The 14,233-nt window shown below is 49.3% G+C and overlaps 1 protein-coding gene across 1 annotated transcript in view; it reads left to right on the forward strand.

Annotated features, from left to right (window-relative positions):
- Positions 1-11,405: 11,405 nt before the first annotated feature.
- GDI2 (GDP dissociation inhibitor 2) overlaps positions 11,406-14,233 on the forward strand; it is a 33,181-nt gene continuing 30,353 nt past the window's right edge. The window contains exon 1 of the mRNA XM_053255084.1: positions 11,406-11,807. Within this exon, the coding sequence (XP_053111059.1) occupies positions 11,421-11,807 (387 nt within the window). The 5' untranslated portion in view covers positions 11,406-11,420. The remainder of the gene's footprint in view (positions 11,808-14,233) is intronic.

Consider the following 14,233-nt stretch of genomic DNA (forward strand, 5'->3'; position numbering starts at 1 on the left):
CAGGAGCAGGAGTTGGCTAATTCAGGAATTCTCAGGCCACAGCAAGTGAGCAGTTAGCAGCAGCTAATTAGAAACACTGCTGCTAATAAGAAAGAAACACCCGCTCTCTCCCCAATTCTCCCTGCAAATGCCTTCCTTCAGCTCAACAAGCTTGTATGTCTCCGATGCCTACCTCTGCACTCAGAGCCTGCTGCAAAGTAATTATTTGGTCCACCCCGCAACCTGTCCAAACCTTGGCGGTCCGACCACAGTACAGGGGAGGGCCTTCGCAAACTCTTCAACCTTTTTGCCACCTGTACTCCACCTAATGACCACTTTAAGTGGCGCAGCAGGGGAATACTTGACTAACAAGCAGCAGGTTGCTAGTTCGAAGCCCCGCTGGTATGTTTCCCAGACGATGGGGAACACCTATATCAGGCAGCAGCGATATAGGAAGATGTTGAAAGGCGTCATCTCCTACTGCGTGGGAGGAAGCAATGGGAAACCCCTCCTGTATTCCACCAAAGACAACCACAGGGCTCTGTGGGCACCAGGAGTTGACACCGACTCGACATCGCAACTTTACCTTTACTCCAAGTGCAGTTGCTAGAATCAGAGTCAGGCAGGGGTTCTCAAATGTAGGTCCCCCGATGTTGTTGCACTTCAGCTCCCATCATCCCCAGCCACAACCAAGTACTGACAGCTAGGGATGTGCACAGAACCGGCTGGCCCAGTTCAGTTCAAGTCCGGACCGGACTCGAACCTGACTGGGCCAGTTCGGTCCGGCACCCCCTCGAACCCCTTCAGTTCAGTCTGGGGGTGGGGACCGTTAAAAAAAAGATTTTAAAAATTATGTGTCACTTACCCCCTTCGGGGGAGTTGTTGGAGGTGGCTGGGGGTGGGGGTCCACAGGGGTTCCCCCTCCCCCCCCAACGGCCTTCCTTGCAGCACAACCATTCAGGCCTTCCCCCTCCAGCACGGCAGCCATTTTGGAGGCCACTGCACCTGCAATAGGCCTCTGCATGACCCAGGCCATGCAGAGGCCAATTGTGCAGGTGCGGCGGCCTCCAAAATGGCCACCACGCCAGAGGGGGAAGGCCTGAATGGCCAGTTTGGGCTGCAAGGAAGGCCAGCGCGGGGAGGGGGAACCTCCGCTGACCCCCTGCTGCCTCCAACAACTCCCCCGAAGGAGGTAAGTGACACACACACAAACAGATTTTTTTAAAAACGGTCTGCAAACCCCCGAACAGTCGGGGGGGTGTTCGGTCCAGGGTCAGACCAAACGGGATGGTTTGGTTCGACCCCGAACCATTGAACCTGTTTGCACATCCCTACTGATAATATCTGGGGACCCACGTTTGAGAACCCCTGGAGTCAGGGGAATGGACAAAGGGCAGCCACCCCAAGCCCCACTGAAGGCAGGAGACCCCCCTGCTCTCATGTTGGTGTCTCCTGTACTCCAGCTGGGCAACAAGACCAGAGTCAGGACATGTTAGGACCCCAGCCATCTTAGCCAGGAAAGGCCCCGCCCCTCACCAAGGCTTGGGAAACGGATGACCAGCCCTCGTCTATCCCTTCCCATCCTCTGACCCTTTCCCAGCTCTGTGATACCACTTGCAAGATGAGGTGCCCAGAACTGTCTGCCCTGCTCGACACACAAGCCACACACACTCCAGACTTATAGAATAGCATTTCAACACTTGCCATTTTATTTTCAAGCCTTTCCCCAACAATTCCTGAGCAGGGCTATGTATGCCTCCCTGCTGAATGCAATACAGACCAGACATCCTGCCAGTTTGTTTGAATGTTGAGCGCATAGTTGGCAGGCCCAAGCAAGCAGTGCTGTCAAACACCCCAGCTGGCGTAACGCGCCAGAACCATAAAGGAGTCGCATTTTCAGCAGATGCAGCAGCTAACACACTGAGGAAAGCTTTCTTTTCGCTTCATACAATGAAGCTAGTCACAGTGGGACTGGCTTTCCCTTTCCCGCTCTCTCTCTTAAACGGCAACAAACGACACCCAGAAGCAGCAAAATTTCACTTCTCTTTCAGCAGGCCTTCCCAATAGACCCTGCATATTTTTGCTGTAGCTTGTTCCTTTTTAGTGGCTTCTCCCCTCTCTGTTTTGATGCGGCTTGTATGCTCTTGTGGCTATTATTAGCCTACTTTCCAGTAGGCTTATGAGATCACCCAGCATTCCGTGTGAGTATGTCCATCCTTGTGTCTGTCCCTATCAACTTGCAATGCCTGGACCAAAGTGAACCAAATCAGGTACAGTTGTAGGGACACATAGGAACACCTCAATGGCGCATAATTTGTTATGATATCAGCCACCCCAATTCAAGATGGTGGATGTGTAAACGTTTGAGGTGCATGTGACTTAAGCTTTGAACCTAACCAATTTGAACCGGGTTTGCTACTAGGGATGTGCACTGAATCGGGGGGGAGTTCAAAGCGGGGGGGGGTTGACTTTAAGGGCAGGGGAGGGTGCACTTACCCCGCCCTCTGCTCCCCCACCAACCGCCAGCGCTCCATTTGGAAAGGGACCGTCGGGGCGGCCTTGATTCCAGCATCACCGGAAGTACCCGATGTGCCTGTGCGCATTGGCACTCATGAGCGCGCACATGAGCTGAACGCATTGGGAACTAATACAGTGCCATCCGCATATGCTGTCTTACAAGATATAAACTTTTATATGTGTATATACTTTACAACATGTAAACCAAATAAACACATTATCCAAATAAAGGGTCTGTGTCCTGAGGTGCTGACAATCTAAAATTTGCCACTGGGGAAGGGACAGGCAAAAGGATGAGGCCAGGACTGTAAGGAATGGATATGAGCAAATGCACTTTTGAGACTAAATTATATGTGACTTTAGAGTCCCGTAATTGGAAGCAGCCAGTGGGGGGATTTGGACTGGGATTGTGGCACGGCGGTGGGGGGAGCTAATCCTTTGTCTTGATGCCCCAACTTCAGACACAGACACACACACACACACACCAAAGCTGCTATTTGCCACAGTGGAAAAAACTTACAGGCACAATTTTGTTGCGGTTGGGAATGAAGCAAGAGCAATAAAACCTTCCCCGATCTCCAAATTTGCACCCCGTGATCTGCTCTCCTACAGAGCCCTCCTGTTTTTAGTTTTAGCAAAAGAGCAAAGCTGTTAGAAAAGTAGGCCATGCATTTTCCTGTCTATGCCTGCGTGTGTTCTTTGCAGATGCATTAACAACCGAATTCCTGTGGGTGCTGGTTTAAACTGATTGGTGGTTTGAACGTGAAAGCAGTGATCTTTCCAGCTGTGCACAGGAAATCAGAGTGGAAAAAGCATGAGGTGGCGGTCAGAGGCCCACTAAATGGGAGGCAGAGTCTTGCATCAATGCAAGTCCCTCGCTCCAACTCCACCCAGGCATCATTCTGCAGCTGTGCCAGTTGGTATTTTGATTCCTCAATTGGCGATTCATTTCCCCAGCTCAGTTTCTGTGCAACGGCTCCAGGGTGATTTGCGCTTGCAGGAAGCCCAAGGTGTGGGGCAGGCTGCTTGGACCAACACATCCTACTCAGAATGACAGAGACATCTGTTCTCATAGGAACATAAAAAGCTGCCTTATACCATGTCAGACCCTGGTGGGCAGAACCTATTTGCAAAGTCAGTGATGGACTTGTCTGTGACTGCTTGAACCCACGTCAAGGCAAGAACCAAAGGTTCACTTGGGCCGCAAAACAAGACGTGTAAGCAAGATTTGAAGCCGGCTTCCCAGACTGGCAAGTGTTGCTCCTATTGAGCTGCAAGTGTTATGTCTGAACCCACACTCTTGATGAACCTCTGCTTCGTTCTAGGCGAGCCAGTCCCCTTTGCTATCAGGACTAATAGCTGCCTGCGAGGCGGCTGATGTAGGGAAGGCTTGCCAGTCAAAAGCAGGCTGGGATCAACATCCCAGTCAGGATGCATATCTCTGGCTCAACTTGGCTGCTTCCAACAAACCAAGATACGTGATCAACTGGGCGCTTTCCAGATTAGACCCTGCAAGAGGGTCAGGACGTATCTCTGAAGTGTGCTTCCACACTCCCTGTGTTGTGACACCGCAGTCCCTACGCTGACAGAAGGGTGCCGTTCATGTTTCCAATGCCTTGTTTCGAACTTAATTGCTGTGATATAGTGCTATGACGTCGTATATCCGGCGTAAAGAAGTTGCTGTTTTTGGGGGTTGTTAGTTTTTGTGAGACTGCCCCCCCCCCTGCTGTTTACATTTTGAATGTGATTTGCATGAACGGAAACATTTTGCTGCTGTTGACTGGCTAATCTGGAAAGCGCCCTGCAATGCCAACTTCAGGTTCCCTCCATATCTTAGGCCGGGGGTGGGATGGGGTGGGTGGCAGTGTCCCCTCTAACAGAAATGCCCAGATGTTGACTGCAACTCCCAGAATCCTCAAGCAAAAGCCATTGCTGCTGGGGATTCTGGGAGTTGTAGTCCACAACATCTGGGAATCTGTTAGAGGGAACACTGGTGGGTGGGTGGGACGTCCAGTTCCACATGGTGTGTGAAACGTGGCCCCTTGTCAATATTGTCTATCTACACCGACCGGCAGGCTCCCTAGGGCTTCAGGCAGGTGTCTTCACCAGCCCTACCTGGAGATGCAGCCAGGGACTAGACCTGGGATCTTCTGCATGCAAAGCAGATGCTCCACCACTGAGCTGTGGCCTCATCTCCCTCTCTTGGTCCTGGAATTTGGGTTACCCATCAGAACTGCTGGACAGTAGGTGTGGTGGGGGGAAATGGAAAATACTCCTTCACACAGTGCAAGATGATATGATTTCTGATTTCGTGCCATAATAAGATGGGTTTTTAGCTGTCTTTTCAAGGAGATGGGGCAAATTCATGGAGCAGCTATCAACAGAAGGGCCATGACCTGCAAGAGGAAGAATGCAAGGTTACTAAGTGCTTTTAGCTCCCACTTATCTGGAAAACAAGTATTCGTTCTGCTGGAGGAGCCTGGAAATGAAAGTATGCACTTAAGGCCCGCTGCAATATTTGCAAATTGGTAAAACCACGAGCTCCCAGCAATGATGCAGATTTATGGTAGCAGATATCATCGCAGAAGTGACATTTCCTCCTGTGTGAGATAAAATGGGCGGCGGGGGGGGGGCGGCGTGCCTCCCTTAAGATGATGTTTGGCATTTGCAGTTTGTGTAATTAAACTGCAGTTTAAAATATAGGTATAAAAATGGCAACACACACACACACCCAACACACACACAATTAAGCTTCAGTCTCCAAAGCAACAGTACAGAATAGTTCTCCTGAATGATATAGCTGTTGCAGCTTTTATCGCTGTACTTTCTGCCATTTCTATACTTGTATCTTTAAATATTTCCTTTCAAAACTGCTGCCAATTAACTTGAAGTGCCTTTTTCGCTAGTAAACATATTTCTAATCTGATCGGTTCAACTAAACAGCCCTCCCTGATTAGATTATCAAATACAAAGGACATAAATAAAGGTACATTATTATTACTGCTTTGCTTTATGGTTCACTGTGCAGGTGTTGTTCCATGTGACTATTGCAGCACTCTGTGGGGTCGCATTCTGATGCCCTGGGGGGGTTGCATTGGTGCATTCACTCAGGCCAGGGCAGCTGGCTTGCCTAATGACTTTCCAGGCAGAGTTGCACCAGTATACTGCACAAGGCATTGCTTGAGTGAAGGCTGGGGCATGGCGCCCCTCATAGCCTAAGGGCAATCCCACACATTGTGACAAGCTGCAGAGCAGAGCAGAGCAATCTTGCACTCCCAGACGTTTCCCCAAGCACGAGTGCTACATGTGGAGCAATCTTTCCATTGCCGCAGGCAGCAAATTACTGGGATGCCAGCAAGGTGGTGATGTCCCCTGCCAACTCATCTCCCTCCCTCTGCTGTCCTCTACCATCGGAACAGCTCTTTGTGGCACAGGCACTGCTCAGCAGAGAGCCACTCTTCACCACTACCTCCTGGCTGCTGCCTCCTCCCTTGTTTACTGCTGCCCTGATGATGAAAAGGGGAAGGAAGCAGAAGAGGAAATGAGGAAAGGGCATGAGAGTTCTAGAGACGCTTTGCTGTGGGAAAAGGGAGTGCATACTGTGCTTGGAGGCAGCAGCAGAGGTGAGTGTGTGTGCATGTGCACACATTGAACCAAGTGGTGGGTATTGCTGCTGCTGCTTGAAATAAGGTACAGGGGAGCATCTGATACCCTGACTCAGGGGCAAGGAAGTCTTGGGCCCACACAAGCTATGCACTTTGGCCTGTAACTCAAACAGCATAGAAACTGCCTTGCAGACCAAACTCCAGAGAAACCCAGCATTTGGTTTCCAGCACTGGCCAGCCAGAAAGGTCTCCAAAGGAGCAGGGAGACACCTCTCACCTGGGGCACCACATAGTCTAGGGCTGGCCCTGCCTCCAGCTGCCACTTTTATAGCAGTTTAATCTGCAGCAAACAGCAGCTGATCATGGTGACTTCCATGCCATACAAACACTTCACTTGTTGATGTCCGTAGGCTGAACCCGTTGTGCAAAAACTAAAACCAAGCATCTATTTTTCCTATACTCCTCCTCCTAATAATAATAATAATAATAATATTTATATACCACTCTACAACCAAAGTTCCCAAAGCAGTTTACATAGACTTATAAATAATATACAAATAAGATGGCTCCTTGTCCCCAAAGGGCTCACAATCTAAAAGGAAACATAAGGCAGATACCAGCCACAGACACTGGAGGGTGCTGTGCTGGGGTTGGACAGGGCCAGTTGCTCTCCCCTTGCTAAATTACACAGTGTAATTACAGTTGCACTGGCCGCCAACATGTTTCCGGGCAAAATACAAAGTGCTGGTTATTACCTTTAAAGTCCTGAACGGCTTAGGTCTGAGTTACCTTAGAGAGCGCCTTCTTTTACATGATCTCCACCGCATGTTAAGGTCATCTGAGGAGGTCCGCCTCCAGTTACCACCAGTACATCTGGTGGCAACTCAGAGGCGGGCCTTCTTTGTATCCACTCCTGGGCTGTAGAATGCACTCCCGGCAGAAATCCGTAATTTGAGATCGTTACTGTCCTTCAGGAGAGCCCTTAAAACCTATCTGTTTGGCCGGGCCTTCCAGGGCTTTTAAACTGTTTTAAATTGTTTTAAATGTTTGCCCTGGTTTTCCAGGGTTTTTAACTGTTGGAATGTTTAGATGGTTTTATTCTGTTTTTTATAGTTTTGATTTTAATTGTTAACTGGTTTTAATTGTTTTTATTCTGTTGTAAAGTGCCCTGAGCCGTTTTGGAAGGGCAGTATATAGACTGAATGAATGAACTTTTAAAAGGTGTCTCTTTGCTCAATTAGTAGGACATACGAATGTGATCTGCCTTCTTTAGGATACACGAGGCAAGGCTATCAGACTTTATTTAATATTACTTCCTTGGATGCATCACAGGTCCTGCCCCTTGGCCCTTCACCATCCAAAATCTGGCGGATGGGTAGAGTGCCAGGCCTTTTTGGTTGTGGTACCTGTGCTGTTGCCACACTTACTTAAATGCATTTATATACCTCCTCCTATTACAAAAGTCTCAAGGCAGTTCACGAACAAACCAAGCAAAAATTTAAAAACGAACCTTAAAACATTTACATTTCATTTAAAACAACAGATCAATAAAATTCAGATAAAAGCCTGGCTGAACAGGTGCATGTTCAATAGTTTCCTAAAAGCCATCAGAGATGGAGCAGCTCTCATTTCAGCAGGAAATGCATTCCACAGGCCAGGGGAAACCTGGCTTTCTAGGAAAGTCTTTGTGGATCTAATAAAGTGATTGGTGGTTCTTACTACTATCCTTTTTCTGCTACTTTGTTTTTGTGTGTCATATTATTGTATGGAAGGAGAGCTGGTCTTGTGGTAGCAAGCATGAATTGTCCCCTTTGCTAAGAAGGGTCTTCCCTGGTTTGCACTTGAATGGGAGACTACATGTGAACACTGTATTCCTCTTAGGGGATGGGGCAGCTCTGGGAAGAGCTTCTGCACACTTGCATGCAGAAGGTTCCAAGTTCCCTTCCTGGCATCTCCAGATATGGCTGAGAGACTCCTGCCTGTAACCTTGGAGAAGCCGCTGCCAGTCTGGGTTGACAATACTGAGTTAGATGGACAATGGTCTGACTCAGTAGAAGGCAGCTTCCTATGTTCCCATGTATCGAGTGTTATTTTTTTGGGGGGTGTTACTTATCAAATGTTTTAAAGTACTTTTCTGTTAGCCACTTTAGATTTCTTTGGAAAGAAAAGCAAGATACACATCTTTTAATTATAAATATTGATTGTGAGTCTGCCCTAACTAGTTTCTCAAGGCCAGCACAATTGAAACAGATATAATTGTAATTGTTTACTTGTAAGAAACATCTAAGTCTATTCAGTGCTGTGCATACATAAAGATATACCAATCTCTGCCCACAGGATTGTAAGTTAAATAAAAGCATGAAACAAAGGGGAAGAGAATTTCAAGGGAGCAGAAAACACAAAAACAGTGTTTTGGTTTTAAAAAAAAAAAGGTGTAACCACCATTGCAAAATTGCTGTTTAATAAGCTCAAGCCCTGATCTGCAAACCATTTACAGGTGAAACTCGGAAAATTAGAATATCGTGCAAAAGTCCATTAATTTCAGTAATGCAAATTAAAAGGTGAAACTGATATATGAGACAGACGCATTACATGCAAAGTGAGATAAGTCAAGCCTTAATTTGTTATCATTGTGATGATCATGGTGTACAGCTCATGAAAACCCCAAATCCACAATCTCAGAAAATTAGAATATTACATGGAACCAAGAAGACAAGGATTGAAGAATAGAACAATATCGGACCTCTGAAAAGTGTACAGTGTACTGTGCTTGATTGGCCAGCAAACTCGCCTGACCTGACCCCATAGAGAATCTATGGGGCATTGCCAAGAGAAGCATGAGAAACATGAGACCAAACAATGCAGAATTGCTGAAGGCCGCTAATGAAGCATCCTGATCTTCCATAATACCTCATCAGTGCCACAGGCTGATAGCATCCATGCCACGCCGCATTGAGGCAGTAATTGCTGCAAAAGGGGCCCAAACCAAGTACTGAATAAATATGCATGCTTATACTTTTCAGAGGTCCAATATTGTTCTGTTCTACAATCCTTGTCTTCTTGTTTCCATGTAATATTCTAATTTTCTGGGATTGTGGATTTGGGGTTCTCATGAGCTGTACGCCATGATCATCACAATTATAACAAATTAAGGCTTGACTTATCTCGCTTTGCATGTAATGCGTCTATCTCATATATCAGTTTCACCTTTTAATTTGCATTACTGAAAATTAATGGACTTTTGCACGATATTCTAATTTTCCGAGTTTCACCTGTACTCTACAGCAGCTATATATTTCAGAGTAACTATTCTGGACTATTCTTTGGAGAGAGCAGCTTAACATGCTGACTGTACAAACCTATTACTTCTAGAAGCAGCATACATATGTTCAAAGCTGTGCTCCTGTGCGTGCTTACTCAGGACTAGTAATGGAGAGGAGAGCTGGTCTTGTGGTAGCAAGCATGACTTGTCCCCTTAGCTAAGCAGGGTCTGCCCTGGTTGCATATGAATGGGAGACTAGGTGTGAGCACTGCAAGATATTCCCCTCAAGGGATGGAGCCTCTCTGGGAAGAGCAGAAGGTTCCAAGTTCTTTCTCCAAGATAGGGCTGAGAGAGACTCCTGCCTGCAACCTTGGAGAAGCCGCCGCCAGTCTGTGAAGACAATACTGAGCTAAATAGACCAATGGTCTGACTCAGTAAATGGCAGCTTCCTATGTTCCTAACTCATATTGGACTCAGTAAGTCTTTCTGAACAAACATAAATAGAATCAGGCTGTGCCATTGTAATGAAACTTCTGTGTAAGGATGATTAGGGCTGCAGTCAAACAGTGTAATATTAGGTTATTTAATCGACCAATAAATATATACTCAGCAGTTAAGTTCAACAGGCTCCTTTGATAAATGTGCATAAAACTGCAGCCAGATGATGGGAAGTTTTAGAATAGTATTTTTAATGAAATTAAACACACCAGCAACACGTAAGACAGAACGAGGGAACTTTTTCGTAGCAGAATGTTAGGTTTGTGCATCTATAGAACCTATTCTTCAGTAATAATGCTGCAATCCCAAGGCCATTGTGGATTTGGATGATGATGAGAACTGTAGTCCAGTCACATCTGGACACTGAAGGCTGAGAATCCCTGCACTTTGGAGTTAGCCCCAAGAGACTCAGTGGGTCTTAAAAAAACAACAAAACAAAACAAAACCCCAAACCAAGCATGCATTATTTAGGACTGCAGCCTGATCCTGGATGCGCTTACTAAGAAATCACTGAGTGCAAGAGGGCATATGCTTAAACCAGCCTGCACAGGAGTACACTCTAATCAGTATGAAGTCTGACCCTGAGCTGGATGGCGCTTACTGCCTAGTATGTGTCCTGATGTGCTGGTAAATGCTATTAAACCCAGGGCTGCCTTGATCGATGGATGGATGAATGAAGTGTCGTCAAGTCTGTGTCGACTCTTAGCGACCACCTAGATAGATTCTCTCCAGGATGACCTGTCTTCCACTTGGCCTTTCAGCAGGTCTCTCAGTGGTGCCTTCATGGCTGTCATAATCGAGTCCATCCACCTTGCTGCTGTTGGTCCTCTTCCTCTCTTTCTTTCAACTGTCCCCAGCATGATGGACTTCCCAAGGGAGCTGGGTCTTCGCATCACGTGTCCACGGGATGATAGTTCGAGCCTGGTCATCATTTGTGCCTCGAGTGAAAAGGGCTGCCTTACTTCCAGGTAAACGTGCTGTGCGTAGGAGCTCACTTGCAGCCCAAGATGTGCAAGTGATGCAAGATTATTCGTTTAAGATATTTAGGCCGCTTCCTTCTTCTACCAAGGAACTCAGAGCAATGGATACAATACGGGTCTCGCACCCCTCCCCCGCTTTCATCCTCACAACGACCCTGCGAGGTAGGTTACGCGGAGGAGGAGAGACTGGCTCAAGGTCACACAGGCATTCATGGCTGAGTGGGGACTTTCAGTCCCACCCGAGGGAGACCCAGAGTGCTCGCCCCCGCGCCGTTGTTCGTCGCGCTGCTCCCGCTGCTGCACGGCGAGCGGCCACCCGGCTCCCCGCCCCGCGGGGCTCTGCGGCTGGGGGGGGCGCCCCGCTCTCCGCTGCCCTCTGCCAGGCTTCGCTCCTTCCGGCGCGCCTGCGCAGGCTCCGCCGCAGCCCCAGCGTGGCATCGCCTCCGCCCCGCCCCTTAGCGACCAGGAGCGAATGGGGACGCGGGAGGGGGCCAGGCGAGCCGGGATGATTGGCACCGCCGCGAGGAGCCAATCAGGGCGCGGGGCCGCGCAGCGCCCTCTTCCCGCCGAGGCGCGCCGATGGAGGCGATTGGGACGTCGGGGGGCTCCGCCTCCTCGTGCGGCCGCACCGGCCCCGCCCAGCCCCCGCCCCCCGTCCCTCCCCCGCCCCCTCCCCCGCCAGCCCCCGCCCCTCTGGCGCGGTCTCTTCCCGGCGGCCGAGGCGCCTCCATTTTCCTGCCCGCCCCGACCAGCTGCTGCTGCGGCCACCGCCACCCGCCCTACCAGCAGTGGAGCCTCCCGCCCCGCCCCAAGAGCCCCGCCGCCTCCGCCGCCCAGAGGACCAGCCGCCGCCGCGACGCCCGAGACGTCTACCCCTTCCCTCGGCGCCGCCTCAGCAGCCGCCTCCTCTTCACCGCCGCCATGAACGAGGAGTACGACGTGATCGTGCTGGGCACCGGCCTGACGGTGAGCGGGCGGGGGGTGGGGGCGCCCGGGCTGGGGGGAGCCTCCCTTGAGCTGCCCTTCTTCCCCCCCCGTCCCCCTCCCCCTCCCGGCTCCTGCAGCGCTGGCGGCAGCAACGGAAGGGAGGCTGCCTCCCTCGGGCCGCCATTCCGCGCGCGCGGGGGGGGGAGCCGCCCTCCTCTTCCTCCTCCCTTCGCTCCCCCCGCTTCCTCTGCCCCCCCCCGTGAAGAGTCACTCGGCTTCACCCCCCTATCCTCCCCCCCGCACTCCGCGGCCATTCCGCCCCCCCCCCGCTTTATTTTGCCCAGCCCCGCTCAGGGCTTCCTAGTAAAAACGGAAGCTTCTTTTTTTTTTTAGCCCCCCCCCCACACTTTCGAAACCGACTTGACTTCGAAAACCACTTCACCTTTACGTTTTAAAGACGTCTTTTTATGGGATGTGGTCATGAGGTTTATTTCTGTAGCTTGGCGGTGCCTCTTTCCGTGGGTTGTGAGTTGGCCTTCAGTTTGAATGGTATGTTTAGGCTGTTTTGTGTTTTAATGAATTAAATGCATTTTCTTAAAAATGGTGTCGCCTGGGCAGTGTATTCTTAATGGAGGAGTGCATTTTAAAAAAATCTAAACCGCCTTTTCAGGCCTCTTCTGCGAGGTCTGCTCTCCACCTTTCTAAATATGGTTTTAATCCTGTTTCATGTGCTTTTTTAAGGGTCTCATTTTAGGGAGTTTTTTATGGTCGGTTATTTAGCCCCCCCTATTCCCCCCTTGCTCATTATTTGCTCTCTGTTTTTTCAGTGCCACCAAATATCATGTGGTTTAATCTCCTAATCGTGCCCCCCCCCGCTTCTGTGCCCCTTCCTGCTGCCCTCTTCTGCTCATTTCGTGCCCTTTCACCCCTTCTCTGCCCCCCTCTTCCCTCTAGGCATCTCTTTCGTACCTGCCAGGTGCCCACCCTGCCTCTTCCCCATCCTGTGGCCCCCTTCTTGCTTTTGCAGGACACCTGATGAAGTCTGCCTTGGCAGCAGTGTCACTTATCAAATCAGGCCCCCTCCTCAAGTGGCATTCTGTTGCTTCTACCTCACACATTCTCTCCCCCCAACTTTTTTTCATTGTGGCTTCCCACTACACCTTCTCTGGGTAGTGATTTTTGGTCCACTATCCACTAAGTGTCACTAACTTAGACTTCCCCACTTCCTGTTCAGGGTGTCTCCTGATGCTCCTCCTGCCCCTTCCCCTCCTCCTTCACGGTACTGAGGCTTTGTCATAGCCTGCCTTGGAAGCAGCCCGTCAACTCAAGGACTTGCCCCTTTCAGGGTGTCCCTGTTTCCTCTCCCTGTATTCAGCCTTCTCCACCTCATATTCCTCTCTCCAATTCCATGCCACCTCCGCCGCCTCCCCCCCCCCCCACTTCTGAGAGCACTTGCACTTTTGTCGCATTCTTCCTTGGCAGCAGTGTTGCTTCGCAGCTCAACCCCCTGCTAAAGCCGCACTCCAGCTACTTGCCTTCTCCCATTTACCTTGCATACCCCCCCACCCCATTCTGTGCATTTCTGAGCACTGATGCTTAATTTGAAGGTCTTGTTGACTACTCACCTTGTCTCTGCATCCCTTGTACTCTTATGGCTGACTCCCTTGCTGACCCCATTCAAAGACTATGTGTGTGCTACCCACCTCTCCTGATAAACATGCCTCATTTGGCCCCTGTCAACCTGAATGCTGCCATTTCTGCTGGCATCGTGCTTTCATTTTTATACTGTTCATGGCTCACTGCTGTTCCAAAATCTTGTTTTATGCCCCACTATCTAAATGTCTCATCCCTTGAGCTTCCCAGCTCCCATCTTGTCTGCAGCCATATTGTTCACATTTTTCCTAGCCTGTTCTTTCTCAGTGTCTGTTTCTGCTCATTCTCTGGTGTCAGTATCCCACCTCCCTGCCACCTCAGTGTGTGTACACAGCCTCTTTCCTCATTCTGGTAGTCTAGCTGTGATCACAGCCCTATCCCCTTGGTCACCTGTCCTTGGTGTCCCTTGACAAGCCTTGCTCCCAACCTCCCATTCACTCATCTTGCCTAATTTTTTGCATAGCATCACTAGTGTCTTAACTTTCCTTCAAGGTCCCTTCCAACTTTAAAATCAATGCTAATATTGGCCCACATATGAATGAAAGCCACTCTTGCATTTGCATGCTTTGCTTCTGCATTTTTCTGTCAATAACACGCAACTGTGATATATTCTTTCTTATGTCCCTTTCTATAACAAGTATCCTTCATTCTTACTCTTGTGCACACACTTGGTCTTTCTGAACTCTAGCCTCATTATTTAGAATATTTATATACTGCTTTTCAACAAAGTAGTTCTTTAAGTGGTTTGCAGAGCAAGAAAAAATGGCTTCCTGTCTCCAAAGCAATCAGCATCTAAAACAGACAAAAGACGG

The sequence above is a fragment of the Hemicordylus capensis genome, chromosome 5 (assembly GCF_027244095.1).
Source record: "Hemicordylus capensis ecotype Gifberg chromosome 5, rHemCap1.1.pri, whole genome shotgun sequence".
In the NCBI taxonomy this organism is placed as follows: Eukaryota; Metazoa; Chordata; class Lepidosauria; order Squamata; family Cordylidae; genus Hemicordylus; species Hemicordylus capensis.